This window comes from Gorilla gorilla, chromosome 5, assembly GCF_029281585.2.
Source record: "Gorilla gorilla gorilla isolate KB3781 chromosome 5, NHGRI_mGorGor1-v2.1_pri, whole genome shotgun sequence".
In the NCBI taxonomy this organism is placed as follows: domain Eukaryota; kingdom Metazoa; phylum Chordata; class Mammalia; order Primates; family Hominidae; genus Gorilla; species Gorilla gorilla.
In genome coordinates this window covers 181,852,717-181,876,043 of record NC_073229.2, presented here as the reverse complement: position 1 = coordinate 181,876,043, position 23,327 = coordinate 181,852,717, and the positions used below count along the sequence as shown (strand labels likewise).

Sequence of the window (23,327 nt, the reverse complement as noted above, 5' to 3'; positions counted from 1 at the left end):
CTAGATACCACCCAGTCTGGGCCTACTTACAGTAGAAGCTACTCGGTTCCTTTCTCCTAAAGTTCTGATGGGTTTTATGTGGGCCTGATGAAGAGCTTTCAGTGTATCAATGTCTCCATCACTGACACTGATATTTCTGCCAAGGTGTCTTGGATGGTTGTCTATTAGCCATTTTTGTTTCTAATCTCTCTCGCTTCCTCAATGACATTGTTTTTAGTTGGATATTTTGCAGAGTAAATCTGCTGTGAGAAAGCTTTGCCTGTGCCCTTATTTCTCATCAAAATATTTTTATTGCATGGTCAGGAAATTAGATATGAGGTCACTGAAAATGTGAAAATATAAGTTATTGTCTTGCCCGAGAAAACGCTGCAGAGGTCACTTGCAGAGGTTCCACTAGACTCCAGTCCTGTGCTCAGGCAAGTCAGCTGGGAAACTTCCTTCAGTTTTAAAAACTTGGGACTTTACAGATTCTTGCTCTGGATGGAGTACAGATTTGGAGAGGACAAAGCGTGGGCAGCTCTGCCATCAATCAAAGGACGGCTTTTATGAGTGTGCCCCAGATCAAACTCATCCATCATAAACCAGCCACCCCAACAGACACTCTCAAGCTCTCAGGATCTCAGCAGCGGAAGGGGCTGGGAGGTCTTGAGTTTAGCATTTCTCTAATGCTAGAATCCCCCACCACACTGACAAGCAGGACCCATCTTCCTTTCTAGCACTCCCAGTCACTGTGATCCAGGGCTTCTGCGGGCCAGACCCCTGAGTGGCCCTTGACTTTGGCACACTCTTCCTCAGGAGCTGCAGGGCTTCACCACATAAGCTCCCGCTGGCATTCCCATGCCACCTCCAAAGCCACAGGTGTCCAGAGGAAAGACAGGCACCAAAAATACCAACAGATGTGCTGATGGGATCCAGCCCTACTCAGCACATGGTTCTCTAATAACCAGAACTAATGTTTTTTCAAAAACACACAGCAATCCAGCAGCACCCAACGCATGCTTACTCTTCCAGAACACAAACTTAGGATAAATAATCTGTGCAATACTTCTTAATAGACTCACTGGAGGAGGAACTCTTCTCCAAGGCACATATTTCAAACAGAAAGCACCCTGTCGGAACACAGAACCTTTAGGCAACCACAGCATCGATGAGGGGAGGGGCGTCAGTGGCACACAGAAGAAATGTCTCTGTACTTTGCACATTAAAGCACCCAGCACCTTGCTTCGCAGAGTGGGTGTGTGTCTGATGTTCTTGAAATTCACTCCTGCTTCCAGAAAGGATTAAGGAGACCCAGGCTGGGGTGCTGCCCACACTGCTTACTTCTCCTGCGCTAGGAACAGCTTTGCTGGCTCTTCCCGGACCTTGCTTTTAGACCCTGCTTTTCTCCAGGGGGAATGGGGTTTTGTCAGGGTCTTTTTCTTGGCTGCCCTGGGATATTCTGGGTTTAGAGTTAAGTCTCCTTTTCCCAGGCAGAAGCCCAGCAGGACCTCGGGTCCATAATATAGGTGCCACAAGACCAAGCAGGGAGCGAATCAGCAGGAGGGAAGTGAGGATGGGCAGCCTCCCTGTGAGCAGCGTGGGCCAGCAAGGGCCTTCGGGGCATCCTGCGAGCATTTCCAACCTGAACTCTGGGGAGGACATGTCTGTCTACATCTGTACTTACTGATAGACATACAGATATAGATGCGTGCACACACACACACACACACACACTTATATATCCTTACATAGTCCTTATATATGTGTGTGTGTGCGTCTATAGCTATATACACATGTATATATGAGGGCTTAAAAATACATACATACACACACATCTAAGGATAGACAGCGCTCTGTGTGTGTGTGTGTGTTTAAATCCATCAAGTGACCTGTGTGATGAGGGATGTGTGTTGCTTTCAGGCGCTACGCCCTGGCTGACATTTTGGAAGGCCTTGGCTGGAGGTGCGGGTGTGGCCTGCGTCTGGGTTTTTAGGACCTGCATGCGGTCAGCAGGCTGTGGCTGCCCTGCCCCTGAGTGTGGAGGAGGTGCCGGGAACTCCTGCAAGGGGGAGCGTCTGGCTGTGGGAGGAAAGAGTCAGCACCCAGATGAGGAAACACTATTTGGAAAGGCAGCGGCTGAGACTTCTACGTGTTTTCAAAAACTGGGCCAATAGGGAAAACTCTTTACCTCCATCTGAGAATGATTTTTAGGGGAAAATAAAATTTGCTCTGGCCTGAATAAGTAAGAGCATCTCTCTTCCTCCCTTCCCTTCCCGCACTCCTTCCCGCTACAGGCTCCGGGCATGGCCAGCACGCTACTGCCATGCTTGCTTCCTAACAGCAGCACCGGTCTGTGCCCCTACGGGGGATGCCGTGTTCCTGGTTCTGCAGACTGTCAGCCCAGCCACACCATGCAGCGTGCAGACGTGTGCTCTCAAAGAAGGTTCTGGCAGAGTCTCTTTGAAATCCCTCTGGCCACACCTGGAAGCCGTGCTTTGGAGCTGAGCCTTTCCTGTATTTCCTGAATAACTGACTTTGTCAGCATATCATTGTCAAGTACATAGTGGTTGACTATTGCAGGTCAAAAAATTGAGACACAAAAGGGTTAAGAAATGACTCCGGACCTCATAATTAATTGCCATGGAGCAGGTATTAAAAGATTTGACCCCAGTCCAGGACTGCCTACTTGGTCTCTAATGACAGCCCTTCTGGGATCTTGATAGGATAAGATGCATGACTTGGGAGGTCTGTCAGGAGCTCTGATAAAGACCAGGCAGTGGCTGGGCGTGGTAGCTCACGCCTGTAATCCCAACACTTTGGGAGGCCGAGGCAGGCAGATCACGAGGTCAGGAGTTCAAGACCAGCCTGACCAACATGGTGAAACCCCGTCTCTACTTAAAATATAAAAATTAGCCAAGTGTGGTGGCACAGCACCTGTAATCCCAGCTACTCAGGAGGCTGAAGCAGGAGAATCGCTTGAACCCGGGAGGCGGAGGTTGCAGTGAGCCGAGATCGTGCCAGTGCACTCCAGCCTGGGCGACAGAGTGAGACTACGTTTCGGGGGGGGGGAAAAAAAAGACCAGGTAGCAACAAGGCCAACCACACACAGACCCTCTATGCTCCACCTGAAGGGTGGCTCCCAGGGGACATGTACGGAGCAGAAGTCGCCAGCAGGCCGGACACAAGGCAGCTGGAATGACCAGGCTTTGAGGTTGGCCTTTCTCAGCAGCAAGGAAGTGCTTCCCCCTCCCAGCCGAGAGGCACACCTGTCATGGATATTTGTGTCTGAAACATGCACCAGGCCTCCTGCACACGCACAGGGTTTCAGGGAGGCACAGGTGCCAGGACAGAATTGGGGGGAGTTGGCTGAAGCTGCCACATATATGAGGCTTCAGAAAATCTTCCAGCTGGCAGCCCGGGCCCCAGTGCCAGTTCTGAGGCACATTTTTAAAACTTAATGCGACCAGCATGCTTTCATGACACAAACGGTTCCTTGTAAGACTTAGGCAAGCCTTTTCTTTAGGAAGGGAGAGGCGGCTTGGCTATGAGCTTTGAGGAAGCAATGTTCCCTGAAAACAGAAGGGCACAGAGAGGTGACAGTCAGGGGATGTCGCCCCTGGTAGAGTTGGAGAGAGGAACGGAGGAGGACATTTCTCGCTGGACCTGATCCTAATAGCACAGGTATTGAAGATTTCATTCATTCCCTGGGCCACCTTTCCTTCCAGTCAACTTCTTCCCAAATCATTAATAGAAGACAAGACCTATTTGTTCTCGCTGGACCTGATCCTAATAGCACAGGTATTGAAGATTTCATTCATTCCCTGGGCCACCTTTCCTTCCAGTCAACTTCTTCCCAAATCATTAATAGAAGACAAGACCTATTTGTTGAATTTATCCTCCAAGTCCCCTTTGTACATCTTCCTTATGTCCCAGGCCCCATCCACAGTACAGATCTGAGTTTAAAAAGTATTAGTTGACGATAGAATCTGGACCTGTAACCAACATCCTATGCTGCCCACAAACACAGAGATACTGGAAAAAGAGATACCATCTATTATGGAAACATATATATATATTTATATTTATAGGATCACATCTGTTTTTAGATGTATCGAAATCCCTCCCCTGCTCAAACACACATACCAGTTCTCAGGGACATGGCAGGTTGACTTTAAGAAGAACATGATACATACATAAGTCATATTAAAGTTCTTCATTCTTAAGAAATCCCTACCTCGCTGGGTGTGGTGGCTGATGCCTGCAATCCCAACACTTGGGGAGGGCCAGGTGGGCAGATCACCTGAGGTCAGCAGTTTGAGACCAGCCTGGCCAACATGGTGAAACCCCGTCTCTACTAAAAATACAAAAATTAGCCGGGCATGGTGGCACATACCTGTAATCCCAGCTACTTGGGAGGCCGAGGTTGTAGTGAGCCGAGATCGTGCCACTGCACTCCAGCCTGGGTGGGTGATGGGGTAAGACTTGGTCTCAAACAAAACAAAACAAACAAAAACGAATAATTCCCTACCTCAAGACAGAAATTACTCTGAAGAGTAATGAGAAGTTCAAGTCCAGTCTACCTGATTATATGAGGAAGAAAGAGAACTGGGTCACTGATGAGCCAGATCAGGGGGTCCCATCTGTATTAAAGCCTGGGGCCCCTGGGAGGGATAGGACCTCATTCAAGCACTTAATGGGCACACGCTTTTCTTTCAAGATTCAAAATACTATGGTCCATCCCCATATTTATGCTTGGGAGGATGGAAAACCTCCTCATTAATCCAAATGACTTGAGACTGACCATTTTTAATCTATTCAGGGTTTAAAAGGGTGTTCTGTTCCTGGAAATAATACAGTAATCCGAATGGCAAACTGTAACCCCCGACAGAATCGAAACAGAGGGGTCTGAGGACTCTCACCTGGTGACTGCATGCCAGGATGCAACCCACACGTGGGCATCCCTACATGTTCTGTGTGGACCACCTGCCAATCAAAATGAGATCAGTTGCAGCTCACAGCCCTACTTCTCCCCAAACCAACCTGACTGAACACAAATCCATGCTGATTTCCGGGGGTGGATAAGAATTCATACTTGGCTTCCTAGCCCTCGATTTAAACAGGCTGAGTCACTCAGGGATGGAAGTAGTCAGAAGCTACTACTCGTGCCAGTGAATCTGAGGGAGTTCTTTGGAATAAGATACATGAGAAGCAAGGCCAGGGCAGAAGATGAGGAGGTGTACGCACAGAAGGTCAGCCAGATACTCAACACATTAGCATCGTGAAAACAGAATCATCACAAAGGATATCTTGCAGGACTGTCCTTAAGGGCATTTAGGAATCCTGTTTGCTGTGAACCTGTGGGAATGAAACCAACATTTAGTATTCAGATAGAAACAGCCTTCATGCTGAATGCTCTCTCATCTACAAAAAAATAATAGATGGCTAAAGATCAATGAAATAATTCTATTTTGTAAGTGCTACGACACCCAGTTTACCGATCAGAGATTGAGATGCCATTAAAGTTTTTCACCAAGAAAATGGAGGATTCATAATTAGGCCCAACATCTGCAGGGTATTTTTTCAGTAAAAGCAGATGGATGTCTGCACACTTTCCCATAAATTATAGTTCTGATGACTCCTTTGTTTTCCTCATTTTAACAGGAAAACAAAATACTGTATGCTATCTTTTCTCTTCTGTTTTCCCCAAATTTGTTAACTTTTGACCCTGGAAGTTCTGGAAACTAGGCTACGTATAAAAGACTTCTTTTTCTACACCCAGAGTAAACAAAGTCATAAAGCTGAAATTTATTAGACTTCTTTTGGGCTTTAGACATTTTAATATGAGCTGTCTTAGGCAAGAAAACATTTCTTTAGGGGCTTGAATAAAGAAGCATCTGACAGAAAGCAATTTTTATTTTATGCATTGACATCATACTTTTAAAAATAAAAATGGAGGTAGTTTTAACAATTCCATCTTGGGGTAGCGGTGCCAGGTCCCTCTGTGCTGTGGGAAGCCAGTGAGCCTCTGGGGACATCATCCGGCCCTCGTGCACCAAGGAAATGACACACTCTACGGGTGCTACGGTGTCCCTGTGGCATCTGACCGCAGGCGCAGCTGCACTGCGGGACTCAGTGGCGGGGGGTGAGTGGCCACCGTGTCCCCATGTGCCCCACTATGGGCGACACCTGGGAGGGTGAAGAGTGGCTTGGCTCCCTATTCTTCCCAAGGTCCCTTTCCCTCTGTGCCCACGGCCCATGTGTCTGAGTAGTGGGACACAGTGGGTGGGAGGGGCTGTGAAGAGAAGCTGCGTGGAGCGCTAATCAGGAGAGACGGTGCTTAAGGCTTCCTCCTCCATCTCTGCCAGCCCCAAAGGGCACAGACGCAAGTGCCTGTGCGGCCATGTGGAGCAAACGCAGCCTTGAGGCAGATGAGGGACCAAAAGAAATGATTTCTGTTTGTCTACTGCACCCTAATTATGTGGCTGGCCTAAACCCTCCTTCCTCTCCAAGGAAATCCAGACTTCGCCTTCCCAGGAATCTTGGAGGCCACAGAAATCTCTCCCGCCCCTCCCTGTCTGGCCTTTCCCTAAGAGCCCAGGATCCCACAGAGAGACTCAGATGACAGCTCTCCTCTCTGCCTGTGCCAATGTTTTCTGAGGCTTAGAGGGTAACAGGAGCCATGTAAACCCCGTGCCCTTCCTGAAGCATCACATGCCAAGCCAGATAGAGTGGTGGGGTCGTGTCGTGGGGGTCACTGACGAAGGGGTGTCGAACAAGGGAAAAATAAAAGTTTTATTTGCTTTTGCCCAGGATATTCCAATAACTTACAGGCAGGTAAATTCTTAATACTTTTGTGTAGAAGAAGAGATGAACAATATTTAAGTATAGACTATGGTTAAAATCCAGTTTGGTGGAGCCAGGGTGAGTAAAACCTTACAGGAGCTAAAAGTGAAACACACATCGCAACCTGAGTGTGCTCGCAGGCACAGATTTCACCGTGAGAGTGTGTGAGAGCATGTGAGTGTGCAACGGTATGAGTGTGAGCGAGCACGACAGCATGTGAGTGCGAGAGTGTGAGCATATTGGTGACTATATATGAGTGTGGGTGTAGCTAGATTGTGAGTGTGGGTGTATAAGGGTATGTGTGTGGGTGTGTAAGGGCATGTGTGTGAGTGGGTGTGTAAAGGTGTGTGAGAGTGTGGGTGTGTAAGGTTGTGTGTGAGTGCATGTGTAAGGGTACATGTGAGTGACAATGTAAGGGTCTGAGTGTGTGTAAATGTGGTTAAGGATGTGTGTGTGTAAGGCTATGCGTGTGTGAGCTTATTGGTGAGTATATATGAGTGGCTAGGGTGAGTGTGGGTGTGTAAGGGTATGTGTGTGGGTATGGGCGTGTAAGAGTATGTGTGAGTGTGTAAGGGCATGTGTGAGGGTGGGTGTGTAAGGGTATGTGTGTGAGCTTATTGGTGAGTATATATGAGTGTGAGTATGGCTAGTATGTGTGGGTGTGTAAGGGTACGTGTGTGAGCGTATTGGTGATATATGAGTGTGGCTAGCGTGAGTGTGTGTAAGGGTGTGTGTGGGTGTGTAAGGGTATGTGTGAGTGTGGGTGTGTAAGGATATGTGTGAGTGTGAGCGTATTGGTGAGTATATATGTGTGAGTGTGGCTAGAATGAGTGTGGGTAAGAGTGTGAGTGTGTGTGAGTCCATAAGCATGTGTGTGTGTGTTCCCTGAGTTTAGGTATATGACTAAGCACGTGGCAACTGGCCCTTGACATCCACAATGCAGGGACAAGGCCATAAATACAATCCCATAATACACACAAAAGCATCCTGAGGTTGTTAAAGGTGATATAAGAATACAATGTCTAGGCCGGGTGGGGTGGCTCACGCCTGTAATCCCAGCACTTTGGGAGGCCGAAGCAGGCGGATCACCTGAGGTCAGGAGTTTGAGACCAGTTTGGCCAAGATGGTGAAACCCTATCTCTACAAAAATCAGCCGGGTGCTGTGGCCCACGCCTGTAATCCCAGCTACTCGAGGCAGGAGAATTGCTTGAACCTGGGAGGCAGGGGCTGCAGTGAGCCGAGATCCCGCCACTGCACTCCAGCTGGGGCAACAGAGCGACACTCCATCTCAAAAATAAAAATAAAAATAAAAATAAATAATGTCTAAACACTGCTTTTCAGTGTTACGTGTGTGCTGGAGGATCGGTTCGTATTTCTTCCTTAGTTGTGTCAACAACTGCTTCTTTGAAAATAACATATAATGCCCTAGTCATTCTCTCTGCTTCTTTTGTCTATTAATGCACAAATAGGACCCTAGCCACATTTTTGCCATTTTGAGGACTCTGAAAATAGAGGGAGAGGGTGCCCCTGTCTGCATCCTGCCCAGCTGATGTGGAAAAGGCGGGTGTCCATTGTCCTCTTGCAAGCCCACCAAGTTATGGCTCTCAAGCACCTACTACACATTTGTGTCATGTTTGGATGAAAGATTATGGTCAGAAAGAATGGCAACTAGGATTGAAAGTACCTATGAAAATTTGGGATGTTCCATTTAACGGCCCAATTTGACTAACATTCAAAAAGAATGAATGCAAAACATTCCCTCCCACCCACTTCCCCACCCCCATACGAACCCACCAGAAGAGAAAGGGAGGAAGATGTACTCCTAACGTGAGCCTGAGCCCAGCCCAAGCCATTTGTGGTTTGAGCACCGCGGCCTGGGAAGGAAGTGAAGCCGTTGTGCAGATACTTACGGAAACATTCCAGAAAGAAGCTACGGACTTGCTAATGAGGGGTTATGCTTCAGGAATGCGGACAAGAGGCAAGGCTAGTGTTTAGTGTTGCTGTTGGTACTGTAATGGAAGTTCAAAGGCCTAAATTTATAACTCAATGCAAATTCACTTCGTTCTCATCACTTTCTATTGTAGAAAAGTGAATGACCAAGAGACAAAAGCAATTCAAAGTTACAACCCTCAGAATGGAAAATGAAAAAATGCCATTTGCTTAGGCAAATAGATATTAAAATAACTGATTTCCAAATCTAATTTTTAATCAAAGTTGCTTCCTTTATATATATGCCAGGGGTAGTTAGCTCATGTTCTAGCAGATACTTCAACATCTTGTCAAATGTATGTTTTTAACCTATATAGATTTGTGTGCAAGAAAACCTAGTCTTTCTCCCCAGACATCTTTTCTAGGGAGGGTGACTGGTGACTGTTCTTGCATAAGGAGATTATCACATTAAGGAAGAAAACTCTGCTCTTCAATGGTCATCACTGCAGCACATTATCCTTTGTGCAAAATGTGGGGATGAGTCTTCCAGGGGACCCCTTAGCAGGAGAAAAAGTGAGGCCACTGAGGTTGGAATAGGGATGTGCGTATCAAGGAGGAGGTATTGTTTGGTGAAAGCGCAGCCTGGCCTAGGTGCGACCCCTGGAAAGTGCTGCGAAAGATGGGGTGGGGAGTGGGGGATGACAGGGGACGGAGGAGGGATGGAGGAGGGTGAGAAACAAAAGCGAGGCAGGCTGGAAGTGAGGAGGGGAAAGGGAGAAAGAAAGGGAAAGAGAAAGCCCGAAATGACCAAAATATTAAATCAAAATCAAATAGGAAAATCAAAGTCAGGCAAATGGTTACATACGTAATCTGATTTCGCCAGCATACTTACGAAGAATGACGTGGGTGATAACGAATGCAAATATAAAGACTGTCAGAAAAGACAGAGATAAAATAAACATATAAAAAAATCTGTAGTTTCTTTTCCCCACACAGTTGCCTACCCAGGGACAGTGGTGATCAAACCGTTCTGAAATGAGAGGCAGAAAAAAAAAAGTGGAAATCAATTAATAAAATGTCTTTTTACTTGCAGGAGCCCCGCCCCTCCCACCCAATACTCTGATAGTATAACACAATGAAATTATTCTGCATATTTCCAAATTAACCACTCAGAGAAATGTTTCTCATCAAGACAGTTCAAGGACATCGTCATTCTTTCAACAGAACGTAGCTGTTTTGAAAAAACAAAGCATATGCATTCTTCTCAAATGGCAACTTAAAGAAATAGGAGGGCAATTTCTCATTTCTTTTGGAAAGTAAAGATTCCTCTCTTTGGTAAAAGAAACTTCTTTGCATTCACTGAACAACCTTCCCTTAAGAGGGAACCAACACCGCCTGATGGTAAGTTCTGGCCTGGGGCTGGATGTCGATCAAGTGACCTGCTTTGCATAGTAAATGGCCATAGAGAGAGGCCACAAGGGGCCTGGGACAGGACAGAGGGACAATCCTCTGTCCTCAGTTACAACCGTTCCGCAGATATCCATCACATTTATTAATGCATTGGGCCTCAAAACACCGCCTGATGGTAAGTTCTGGGCTGGGGCTGGATGTCGATCAAGTGACCTGCTTTGCATAGTAAATAGCCATAGAGAGAGGCCACAAGGGGCCTGGGACAGGACAGAGGGACAATCCTTTGTCCTCAGTTACAACTGTTCAGCAGATATCAATCACATTTATTAATGCATTGGGCCTCAAAACATTCCTATGAAGAAAACGATGGTGTTACCCCATTTTACAGATGGGCAAACTGAGGCTTACAGAGATGGAAGACTGCCTGCACGGGGCCATTCAGCTCAGAAGCAGTGGAACTAGAACTTGAGGTCATGCCTTTCAGAGCTGCTCCCATCTTCTTACTGTACATGCTGCCTCTGGCACTTTATAAATGACAGAGGGTCCGATATGGGCATCATTACATGGTTACCCATGGTACCCTAAGTGCAGACCCCAGGCCTCTCACCTGGACATCTGCACACAAAGTCTGTAATGCATTTGAGATTTGTTCTTCCCCTTGCAAGTAATGGCAAAGGGCTTCTCTTGACTACTCAGCTGATCTTCTATTGAGAACACCATTCTAACATACTCGCTCATACAAGACTGCCTGTGGCGGCTGGGGAGGACACCGCTGGGCATATGACTTAGCTTTCTCCTCCGGCTGTTTTCTAAGCTGAACTTGTATCCAGTTTTCATATTTTATCTATCTCTATGTGCTTGAAAATATACCGGGAGTGCTATATGAGGTGTGACCATATAAATAAAACATTATAAACTTAGGCAAGGCAGTCAGTATCATGACTTTCTGGTCATGTATCATAAATCGGTCATCTTGCATTTTTGGTCAAATGCAAGCTTGTTTCTTGAAAAGGGCATGAGGACACCTGAATGATAGTGGCGGCAGAGGAACTGCAAGATAATCATTGCTGCCTGCAAGTGGTAGTAATAAGAAACAGCCAATCTGAGCAGAGGACTTGAGGAGAGATTTCAGAGCTCCCTGGCCTGGTGATAAGCTGATGGCCTATAAGATGCTGACACTCAGGGAAAATAATTTGTATAAGCCTACCCATGTGAGTTACATGTTAACATGTGTTGCTGCCCCCGCCCCTCCCCCGGCTGGAAAAGCAAACCCTGAATAAAAACAACCTCCCTGGGGCTGGGGAGAGCTGCACAGGTGTATCAGGTGTATCACAGAGAATACCCGGGGCCGGGGAAATACTCTGTGTGATACTGGAATGACAGAAACATGCAATCATACGTTTGCCCAAAGCCACAGAATGTACCACACCTAGAGTGAACCCTAATGTAAACTGTGGACATTGCATGATAATGATGTATCAATGCACGTTCATCAATCCTGACAAATTTATCCACTATGATGGGAGATGTTGATAATGGGGGAGGCTGTGCATGTGGAGGGGAGGGGGAGATGGGAACTCTCTGGACCTGCCTCTCAATTTTGCTGTGAACCTAAAACAGCTCTAAAAAAAATTAAGTGTTTAAATATTGACAACGAACAAACCTCATTTCCCCGAGTTACTGATCTGCACAGTCTGTATCATGAGAGATCTATCTATGTGTCGATGTGCACAGAGAGAAAAAAATCTGAATCAGCCAGAATTTCCTAAGACTTGGAGGCCATCATTTTGAGAAACCACTTTTCTTCTCAATGTATGACTAGAGAAAATGGGCATGAGAGTGGAAGCTGGGGGCATAAAAGCACATGCTGGGATGGAATCTCCTATTCACTGTAGGAAAGCTGATCTCTCAATCCCACATGCGGTGGGTTTGAGCCTCTCACCTGAAGTGAAAATCGCCTATCAGCAAAGAAGAATGTAGGGTCTGGGAGGCATCGTTAACACCAGGTACACCCCATCTGAAGCATGAAGGTCTTGCAGCACACTACAGACCATTTCTACCATAGCAGGCAGGTTGTATTTTTAGCTTAGAAAGTTTAATAACAGCTAAGCTGTGACACTGTGCTTTCCCGACGGAGGCAGAGTAACTACTGAAATGAAAGCAACAGATGATGCGGACGAGACAGTTGCTCGTGGAGTCTGGGAGCTTCTTGGGAAACCAGCGCCGTCTTAGAGATGAGTGTGAACTCCTGGCTCTCCGGTAGCCCTGAGCTAAAAGCAGTTCCTGTCTAGAAACTTGTATTGAAAACTTTTTCTGGCAAACTATTTCTGGGATTTTAGTGGCAGGAATCCCACTAAAAATCTAGGCTCACTGAGAAATTATCCTACTGAATATTTTTCATGTCCTCTGTTGTGTTTGTTGAGTTTATGGTGGTAATGAGTCTGAGAGGCTCGGCGGGTGCCTCCGGGGAGTCGGAAAGCATCACAGTCCTCAGGCCGGAGGTCTCACTGGCCTAGTCCCCACCCCATTCTTACACCTCGAGCCTGCGTGCTCTCCCCACCTCCCTTTCTGTGCTTTCCTCTCTGCCCAACATCTGATGATCAGTTGCACCCAGGGTCTCTTTTCCACGGACTGTCTTTCTCTCTCACTGGCAATCCCTTTTCATCTCAAGGTCCAAATGCCACTCTACACTGATGACTCCAGAACGGCGGCCTCTCACCTTCGGCAACAGACTCCTGCTGCATGGCCTGACTGGCCCTCAGACTTGACTTGTCCTGGAGAGGACATCCTGTCCTCCCTCCCCAAATACGTGCCTCTTCAGACTCTCTATGTGACCAGTTGCTCGACTCAGAACCCCAGGCATCTTTCCTGACCCCGCCCTTTCTCTCACCCCCACATCCAAACCATGAGCAAGTCCTATCGGCTTTACCCTGGCTTCATCTGAAATCATCTGCTACGGTCTGAATGTGTCCCCCGAAGTTCGTGTGTTGGAAACTTAGTCCCCAGTGCAACAGTGTTGAGAGGTGGGGCATTGAAGAGGGGATGAGGTCATGAGGGCTCTGCTCTCATGAATGGCTTAGGATTAATGCTGTTATTGTGGGAGCGGGCTCCTGATAAAGGAATGATCCCCCTCTGCCTCTCACACTCTCTTGCCCTCCTGCCTTCTGCCATGGGAGGACACAGCAAGAAGACCCTTCAGATGTAGGCCCCATGGCCGTGGACTTCCCAGACTCCAGAACTGTAAGGACTAAATCTCTGCTCTTTATAAGTTACCCGGTCTGTAGTACTCTGTTACAGCAGCACAAAATGGACTAAGACATGCTCACATTTGTTTTTCACTTGTGCTTGTCTGCCAACCCTACTCTAAGCCTAACACACATTTGTCAAGTAACTGAATACACTCTCATCTTATCAAAAGGACATCTGCAGGAGTAAGTGCATTGCCCAAGGTCACACAGTTAATGTATCGCAAAGCTGGGATGGGGGCCCAGCTTTATCTGTCTCCTAACCTGAGCTCCTGTCCATTAAATGCTACACTGCCTTTACTGAGTATTTTCCATGTACCCAGCACTGTATCAGGTGCTCGGAATACTAAGAAGAAACTGCCACAACATAGGACACCATGGCTTCAAAGAGTTCCTTGTGTTATTTGGTGAGGATACAATTTTCAGACACTAAAATATTCCTCAGATACAAGGAACGAACTCCTAATTTAGCTTCCATGTCAGTCAGCTTGATTGCCATTGTTGGTAGCAGACAGCATTCTTTCTTTTCAGGTCAAGGAGGAGAACAGGCCATGGAAAAGCAGGGAGACATCACATGGTGGCCCATCCTGTCCTGCTGGGAGAGCCACCCTCCTGCCTCCAGCTCTGAACGCGCTCAGAGGAGCGGAAGCTAAAGAGCTGCTAGAGTTATATCTTCCAATGGGGAGGCTAGTGTCATTCAGTGTCCAGGATAGAAAGTTGGCAAGAATTAGGCACAAGCTGAGCTGGGAAGAGAGCAAGTGACTGCAACCAACACATGACATAGCTCTCAGGGGCCCAAGTGAACACATCTGAGAAGCTCCACACAGCCATATTTAGAGTATTATTTCTATACTTTCTGTGTGGAAAAATTGAATGGCTGTCCTGTGTGCCAGGGTAGGGTTAGGGGCACGTGTGATGGGAAGTTCTTTAAACAAACACTTTGAAGTTGTTGCCACATTCCTTGATTCTAAAGTTTGGGTCCTGCCAGAAGAGAGTGGTCCTTATACCACAGTATCACTGGAGGATTCCTTTATTTAAAAGATGTATTAGGGCTGGGTGTGGTGGCTCACGCCTGCAATCCCAGCATTTTGGGAGGCCGAGGCGGGCAGATCACGAGGTCAGGAGATCAAGAATATCCTGGCCAACATGGTGAAACCCCGTCTCTACTAAAAATACAAAAATTAGCTGGGTGTGGTGGTGTGTGCCTATAGTCCCAGCTACTCAGGAGGCTGAGGCAGGAGAACCGCTTGAACCCAGGAGGTGGAGGGTGCAAGCTGCAGTGAGCTGAGATCATGCCACTGCACTAAAGCCTGAGCGACAGAGCAAGACTCTGTCTCAAAAAAAAAAAAAAAAAAGATGTATGAGTCTGTTCTCATGCTGCTATAAGGGCATACCCGAGACTGGGTAATTTATAAAGGAAAGAGGTTTAATTGATTCACAGTTCCGCAGGGCTGGCAAGGCTTCAGGAAACTTATAATCATGGTGGAAGGGGACGCAAACACATCCTTCTTCACAAGGCAGCAGGAGAGAGAAGAATGAGAGGCAAGTGAAGGGGGAAGTCCCTTATAAAACCATCAGGTCTCATGAGAACTCACTCACTATCATGAGAATAGCATGGGGGAAACTGCCCCCATGATTCAATTACCTCCCACCAGCTCCTCCCACCACACATGGGGATTATGGGAACTACAATTAAGGATGAGATTTGGGTAGGGACACAAAGCCTAACCATATCAAAAGATGAGGAGCTACTCCCTAACAGCCAGCTGGTGAATGGAATACTGAGGGTGGGGGATGGCTGGAATACCTGGAAGGTTCTAGAAAATAACAAGATTGAGTTAGCTAGCCCGGGGATCCTGGCCATGCCTCTGGTGGCACCAAGCTGCCTGCAGTGACCTGTGGACCTGCTCTCCTCTTTCAGCCAGCTGGCTCCCAGAGGGGAGGAATCATTTCTAGTCACCCTCAGAGCCCTGGCACCTAAGTGCCTGGCATGCAGTAGACACCCAGTAACTATGGATTAAGTAAAGGCAGAAATGTCTTCAATCTCGTTTAGTAGGTTTATGAGCGATCACTACTCCAGGTTGCCAGGTGAAGACATTGACAAACGCGGGCAAAACATGAGATTCTAGGCATGCCAAGCACAAGACAAAACGGGGGTCCAGGACTTCTGCATACGTTCTGAGAAGGCTGAGAGCTGGAAGATACTGACTAGGTGCTAAGAGCTGACAACAGTTCGCATGGATCAGCTCATGCAGAAAGAGTGGGAGGAGAGAGATAGTGGGAGGCAGGGGTGGTTTTACTCAAGCTCCATGGGGTACCAGTGAGAGCCCCAGAGGCTACAGTGGAATGCAAGTCACCTGCCCTCAGATCCTAAGTGGGCAAAGAAGGTTCCATTACAGTGGCCAGTGGGAACATAGTTCAGGAAAAAGAGCTATGGTCCTATTTTGTGAACCTAAAACTCTAAATAATGATGAAAACAATTTTATTTTATTTATTTATATTTTGAGATGGAGCCTTGCTCTGTTGCCCAGGCTGGAGTGCAATGGTATGATCTCGGCTCATTGCAGCCTCTGCCTCCCGGGTTCAAGCGATATCTCCTGCCTCAGCCTCCCGAGTGGCCGGGACTATAGGCATGCACGCCGCCACATCTGGCTATTTTTTTTTTTTTTTTGTATTTTTAGTGGAGATGGGATTTTGCCATGTTGGCCAGGCTGGTCTCGAACTCCTGACCTCAGGTGATCCACCTGCCTCAGCCTCCCAAAGTGCTGGGATTACAGGCATGAACACCATGCCCAGCCGAAAACAATATTATTAAGGATTAAGGAAAGCTACCAGTTACTGAGTATCTGCTGGAAGCACCATTTCATTTAACTTGACAGCAGCCCTGGGGGTAGGTGCTATAATCCATATCTGACAGCGGAGGAAATCAGTCAGAAAGGTTAGGACACTGGCCCCATCCTGAGCTTAGTCAGCTGTGCCTTTCCTCAGATTAGAGGAAGATTTAACTTCTGGAAGAGATCAGATATGAAAAAGGGGCCTTAAAAATATGGAGAAGCAGAGAATTATTACAATAGGACAGGGACCAAAAACTCCACTGAAATATTGAGGGAAAGTATTTGCAGAAGTTGTATCTGAAGGCTGCTGGAGATCGAATGAAATGTTTGGCAAGAAATGTTAAGAATTTGAACTCTCCCAGAAGTCGGGTTCTAACGCAGGCCCTCAAGAGTGGATCCAGAGTTCAATAAAAATTATGTCCTGTGGCCAGGCATGGGTAACGGAGAGGGGACCCAGAGCCAGGATTCTGCATTTTCCATGCAGCGGTCACAGGCTCTTGGCAGACGGTGGCTCAGCGTGGTCAGGATGTGGGGAATGAGAATCCCAGCCTCGTTCCCCAAGAGCATCTTGAGAATCTGGTGGAAAATAGATGGAAATGTGCAATTGAAGTTTAAATTTCTAATTTAAATGTTAATCACATTTAAATTAAGTCGCATGTTTTTAAAGGTCTGAAGTAGAAAATACTTTTCTTTAAACGTAGGGCTTTTTTACCTCCAAAATTAGAAAAATTTTGCCCTATGAGGTATATTCCATTTGTTGTTTAGAAAGACGAATGTTGAGATCCAGTGGTACATATTGTATCTGGCCTCTATGGTCACCACATAATTCATAAAATTATGCAATAGGAATATTTAAATATTAAACTAGCTGAAGGATTAGAGGACCAAGCCCTTCCTTAGACTGTAAATGATTCACGCGGCTCTAGGTCTTTTGGTAAGATCTAAGTTATAAAAGCTTTGCTACTGTGTCCGATGACTCAGGAGAGTTCTGAAAAGCAACTTCACCTGCCTTACTCCACCTTCCCCTGTTTTAATCTAATCTTTCTACCTGACCTTGCGTTGTTTTGGGCACTGTGCTAAGAATTTTACATGGACTGTGTCATTTAATTCTCACGAAACCAGATGAACTCAATGTTATTATTCCCATTTTGCAGGTAAGAAAAGTGCAGATGGAGGAGTCAACATTGGAACCCACATGTTCATCTGCACCTGCGCCACCACCTGTGACTGCCTCACACTCCAATTCTCTGCTGGTTGCTGTGCCAGAGTGCCCTGAGGACCCAAAGCGTCTCTGCTGGAGCAGACACTCAGGCTGATCGGGTGATGGGTACCCAAGGCCCAGCATGGCAGCAGGAACGGGGGCCACAATGGGACCTGACACACCAGGCCTGGCCTTTGTGTCCAGGGTCCCTTGGGACTCTGCAGCACAAGAAAAGAACTCGCCCATGTGTGGAGATATCCACCCTCAATCAAGTCAAGGTGGCCTCATCCTCAGCAAAGTGAACGTTGGAAGAAGCAGAAACTTCTTACAGAGACATGGATTTGATAAAGCTGCTTGGCAAACATTATTGTTCAGATTGTGGAGCTTGGGGGGTGCTAGGGTTTGAATATTCGTCCCCTCTGAAACTCACATTGAAACTTAATCCACACTGTAGCTGTATTAAGAGGATAAGAAATCTGACTATGGTAATTGAGAGGTAATTAGGGACAGCTGAGGCCATCAGGGTGAGGCCTTCGTGGCTTCATAAGAGGAGGAAGGGAGACCTGAGCCAGCATGCCCAGCCCCCTCGCCACATGTGATGCGTTGAGCCACCTTGAGACTCTGCAGCGTCCCCATCAGCAAGAAGGCCCTCATCAGATGCATTCCCTCGATCTTGGACTTTCCAGCCTCCAGAACCCTAAGAAATAAATCCCTTTTCTTTGTACATTACATAGCCTCAGGTATTCAGTTATAGCAACAGAAAATGGACTAAGACAGAGGGTTCTCTTGGGTAAAGCAATGTATCAGGTACGGTTTCTTCCCCCACCCTCTCTTCTCAGCTCCTTTTGTGAAAATAAGTCCTATCTGGTTAATTGTATGAAGAAACAAAATCAAGAAATCATATTAACTAATTCTGTGTCCTTAAAGTATTATTATAGCACTTCCACACGGGGACTAAATTTCTACACAGGTAAAATGTTCAATTAGATAAGCTCTAAGATGCCTTTGAGTGGGAAAATCTAATGCACAATGACTCTGTTTTATTAGTATCTGCATGAATTCTTCTGGTTTTGAGTCCTTGACAGTGTTTTATAAATTAACATTCTGCAGCATTTAGCTCCATTTGATTAAAAAAAAAAAACCCTAAAACTAAAACATTTCAGTGTAAAACCGATTAGTAAAATGTAGCACTGCTGTGACCTTTATGCTACAATGTAAAGTAACCTTGGACAGTAATGTGGCTGACTCTAAGGTGTCTCTCCCCTCCCCACCCAGGTCTCACTGGCTCCTGCCCTGGCCTTGCCACCACCTGGCAGGTGGCTAAGTCTCTATGGGCACGAAATGACGGAGCTTGACTAGTAGACAACAGAGGTCCTTTCAGCTCCCCAAATAGGCAATTTTACTCATTTCTATTTTCTCGTTTTCCAAGTTTGTTTAAATTCTGTTTTTGTTTTTGTTTTTGGGGTGGAGTCTCGCTCTGCCACCCAGGCTGGAGTACAGTGGTGCAATCTTGGCTCATTGCAACCTCTGCCTCCTGGGTTCAAGTGATTCTCTTGCCTCAGGCTCCCGAGTAGCTGGAATTACAGGCATGCAACACCATGCCCGGCTATTATTATTTTTTTTAATTTTTAGTAGAGACAGGGTTCCACCATGTTGGCCAGGCTGGTCTCGAACTCCTGACCTCAAGTGATCCACCTGCCTCGGCCTCCCCATAAATCCTGTTTTTAAACCCTGCTTTCCAAAATTGGGTGAATTTTGTGATTCAAGGAGGAGGACAAGTGTGCACTGCAGAGGCCGGCATTCTGAAGCAAGTGACACCCTGAGTAAGCTCTGCTGGGTAGAAACAAAGATGATTATGAAGCCATTGAGAAGAGAAAGAAAGGCCTTGAGCGAGTAAGGAAGAAGGTGAAAAAAGATGGTTTCATTTGTAATGTAAATAATTCTCAAAAGGAGATGTAAACAAGTGAGTAGAAATGAGGATAATTTAAAAAGTGAATTGGCCAGTTAGGATCTGAAAGGAAATCCCACAATTCCCCAAATATAGTGTGTGGAGGCTCATCATATGAAATGAGAAATTTTAACTAGATGGGAAGGATTGAGTTCCCCCACCCAGCACTCTCCTATTTGCTAAGAATTGGAATAAGAGCCCACTGGAGAGGTCTCTGAGCTTCCTAGAATCTAGGAGCTGAATCAGGGCTCTGCGTCACCATGGTAAAATCCGTCATGTGGCCGGGCGCGGGGGCTCATGCCTGTAATCCCAGCACTTTGGGAGGCCGAGGTGGGTGGATCATTTGAGGTCAGGAGTTCGAGACCACCCTGGCCAACATGGTGAAACCCCGTCTGTATTAAAAATACAAAAATTAGCTGGGTGTGGTGGCAGGCACCTGTAATCCCAGCTACTCAAGAGGCCGAGGCACAAAAATCACTTGAACCCAGGAGGCGGAGGTTGCAGTGAGCCAAGATAGCACCATTGCACTGCAGCCTGGGTGACAGAGTGAGATTCGGTCTCAAAAAAAAAAAAAAAAAAAATCAGTCATGGAGTTCAAATTTGTATAGCCTCAAAAACGGTCTTCGTGTGTTGGTGGTCTTCGGTCATTCTCCACCTGTCGTTTGTGAAACTCTGAGATAAGCTCCACGTGAGCAGTGCTTAGTCCTCAGTAAGTCCACGCCACTCCTGTCCCACCCAAGCCCCTCAGCGTTGACCTTACGCCATCTTTGGGTTTGCAGGGCCAGAAACGATGCCTAGTTCTCCTTAATTCTCCATGGAATAAAACAAATTATCTTGCAAAATTGAAAAACAAACTCGTGCTATCATCCAACACCCCTCAGAAACTTCTCAATGACTCTCTAGAAATTACGGGTCTTGAAATCAATAGTGCCATCTTAGCTTGGAATGGCTGACGCATTTGTAAGGCTTTCTGGTTTTCAATATTCATTCACATTCTTTATTTCACTCACTCGATCTCTACCCTGTGACAGAGGTGGTACAGATTCCCAGAGGACAGGCGAGGAAAGCAGCTTGGAGTGAAATGGAATTGCCAGTGTCTAGAACCAGCTTCTGATGTCTGCCCACCGCCTTTTCCAGTTCCCCCACCCTCGTGACTCTTATGTTCTTTCAATGTCCAGTTATTAAAGATTTTTTGAACCCTCAGTCAATTTATCCTCAAAATAAAGATTTCAGAATAGAGTTGTCTCATGGGCATGTTACGCACAGAAAGCTAGCAATTCTCAGGCTCTTCAAAACCTTCTGACTACATGTATACACGGTGAGAAAGTTGTATTCCCAATTGGCATGCTTCTCCAAAGTAAATACGTTTCTGGGATCTTGTAGCAAAGAGTCCACATCGTCTGGGCACAGAGAGCTGTGTCTATGAGCAGGACCCAACGGCTTCATGGATTGATGCCAGTTCCCTTGAGAAGCCAACTATGATAAGTCCAAGCAGAACCCATTTTTTAAAAAATTCAAAAAGAACGAGGACCCTCTGGAAAACTTCAGAGACATTTCATTTTTCTGAGTTGAAACTGAAGACGCAACCTCATTACTATTATTGTTAAGATATAAGGCCATATATATCTGTGTTTCTTTCCTCAGGGAACCCTCAAGCAAAGAAATGCAAATATGTACCACTGTACTGTGTACTTTTCAAGGGCTTTTTCACATAATATCTCATCTGGTAATAAAAAGATAAACATACTGCAGTGTCTCGTGACTGTCACTAATGCCTGTTATATGAGGTAAGAGGAACAGGTGCTCCCCTGTATATGCTCAGATTCACCTGGAGGGTTCTTTCCATGAGGCTGCCATCCATGCTTGTAATATTCACGATGGTGCTTGGCTTTCCGCCTCTAAAAGGTGGGTGATGGTCAGAAGACCCCTAGGGCATTCCTGCTCTGATGGTCCATAATCTGAGATCTGGGGGCCAAGGGAACCCCAGGGTCCAGCACTCCCCATCAGAGGTCCTTGTGGCTCAGTCTGGTTCTCTTGGGACAAGTCCTGACCATCCCGATTTGCCTAACATGGAACAGAAGCAAAGCCACTCTCAGGTGTGCAGAAGGGGCGTTTGACACCCAGACATCATCTGTAGGGTCTCCCAACATTCTCATGGCACACTGTCCCTGCACCCGGACGTCTGATCCCCCCGAAGTATCTGTTCCTCCTGCCTCGTGTGCGGTTGGGATTTTAGGGCATACATCTGAGATTCCACAATCCCTCTGTCCCTTCAGTTCGAGGTCTGGTCTACAGTACACGCTCAGGTCAGGGAGGGTGCACCTGGGAGTGGAGTGGCCTGGCAGCCTTTCCTGCTGGGCACAGGGCCGCTCGTCCTCTAGGGTGCCTGTGGGTTCTGTAGTGTCCAGCTCCAGCCTTGGGCCTGGCATCTCCCTGGGGTGAGCTGACCCCCTGGACACTTGTGGACCTAATTGTCCCACGGGCCCTCCCCTTCCGCAGGTCCCGAGCTCTGGTCATCAAGCTCCCTGCAATCTCTCCTCCTCACAAGCTGCCTCTTCTTTGCTAGTGGCATCCCCCATGGGGAACCCATTTATTTCATGCCCTCTGCTCCCTCATCCCTCACATCCAGGTGGTCAGCAGGAGGTGGTCATGGTCTCTCTGATCTCTCCTGTCTTGCTCCCCAGTGTCTGAAGGCCACTGCACTGTGCCGGCTCTTGTCCCCTCTTGCAGGAGCCGCTGTCACATCTTCCTGGACACCCCCCTTATGTGTCCCCCACACTGTTGCCAACAGGGCCTTCCAGTGCAAATGACATCTCAGGAGCCTCTTGCCTGAAGTCTCTGGGTGGTTCCTAATGCTGCTGGCGCCCCACTCTCCTGTCACTGGCTGCACCCCGAATGTGTCTGCAGAACCGAGTGCTCTGAGGTCTGGGTTTCCAAGCTGAGCTCCTTGGGTGCTGGGCAGGCCTCTGGCCCCCTCTCTCACCTCTTCTTCCTTCCCCTTGAACTACAGCAGTTAGACCTATGTCTGTTTTATATACTGAGTTTCCTCATTATTTTTCATTTTCTAAAATGGATCACTGCTTATAACAACCAAAAAAAAAAACAAAAAACAAAAAACAAAAATGCAGTCAGCTAGTAAATGTGGCAAATGTTGACTGTAATTATTGTGAGCAGCTCTGAGTGAAGTTCCTAGGGTGCGATGCTGCCGCCTTATGAAACACCACATGATGGGCACTGTTGGCAGGATGTAGTACTCTACGGCAGAGGACTTGAACTTGGGTCCTGGCCTTTTGCCTAGTGATATGATGTGCACAGTTTCTGGGCCTCAGCAAGTCGGATATGCTATAAAAGGTTATTTCCAACTCGAATACTACGATTCCATAGCTAAATAAAACTTTTCAAGAATTGAAGTCAATTGTGTCTACACATTTCACACAATGAGGAAGTGCTGGCCAGCCCAGCAGCAGGAACTCTACAAATAAAGTATTTACGAGAACAGGGGCGCTTACAGACCCAGCCTAGGCCCAGAACAGATTGGTGGCTCTAATGGCACTCAGAAATGACGAAGTACGACATCAATACCCCTGCCAGCAGACTTGGGTCCGCACAGACGTCTGGAGCTCTAAATACAGTGTGCTGTTTTTGTTTCTTGTTGTTCACATAAAGCTGCAAGCACTTCACTGAGTCACCGCAGTCCAGTCAGCAGGTCCTTAATTACTTTTCTCAACAAAGGCACTCAAAAGAACAGGCAAAGTTCTACCAGTTAGGACCGGCTATGGAATGTCGGGGGCCCACGGCAAAATGAAAATTTGGGGCAGCTGCTTAAAAGTCATTAAGAATTGGCCAGGCACAGTGGCTCATGCCTGTAATTCCAGCACTTTGGGAGGCGGAGGTGGGTGGATCCCCTGCGGTCAGGAGTTTGAGACGAGCTTGGCCAA

The 23,327-nt window shown here is 47.0% G+C and overlaps 1 protein-coding gene across 5 annotated transcripts in view; it reads right to left on the bottom strand.

Annotated features, from left to right (window-relative positions):
• Positions 1-23,327, bottom strand: part of ZDHHC14 (zDHHC palmitoyltransferase 14) — a 300,501-nt gene that overhangs the window by 35,997 nt on the left and 241,177 nt on the right. For 3 of the 5 annotated variants that reach the window (XM_004044877.5, XM_004044876.5, XM_055390983.2), the window contains exons 4-5: positions 9,644-9,781; positions 5,286-5,334 (exon numbers count right to left, since the gene is read on the bottom strand). In XM_004044877.5, the coding sequence (XP_004044925.1) occupies positions 5,286-5,334; positions 9,644-9,781 (187 nt within the window). The remainder of the gene's footprint in view (positions 1-5,285; positions 5,335-9,643; positions 9,782-23,327) is intronic. The other 2 variants (XM_019030001.4, XM_055390982.2) reach the window with 1 other exon arrangement.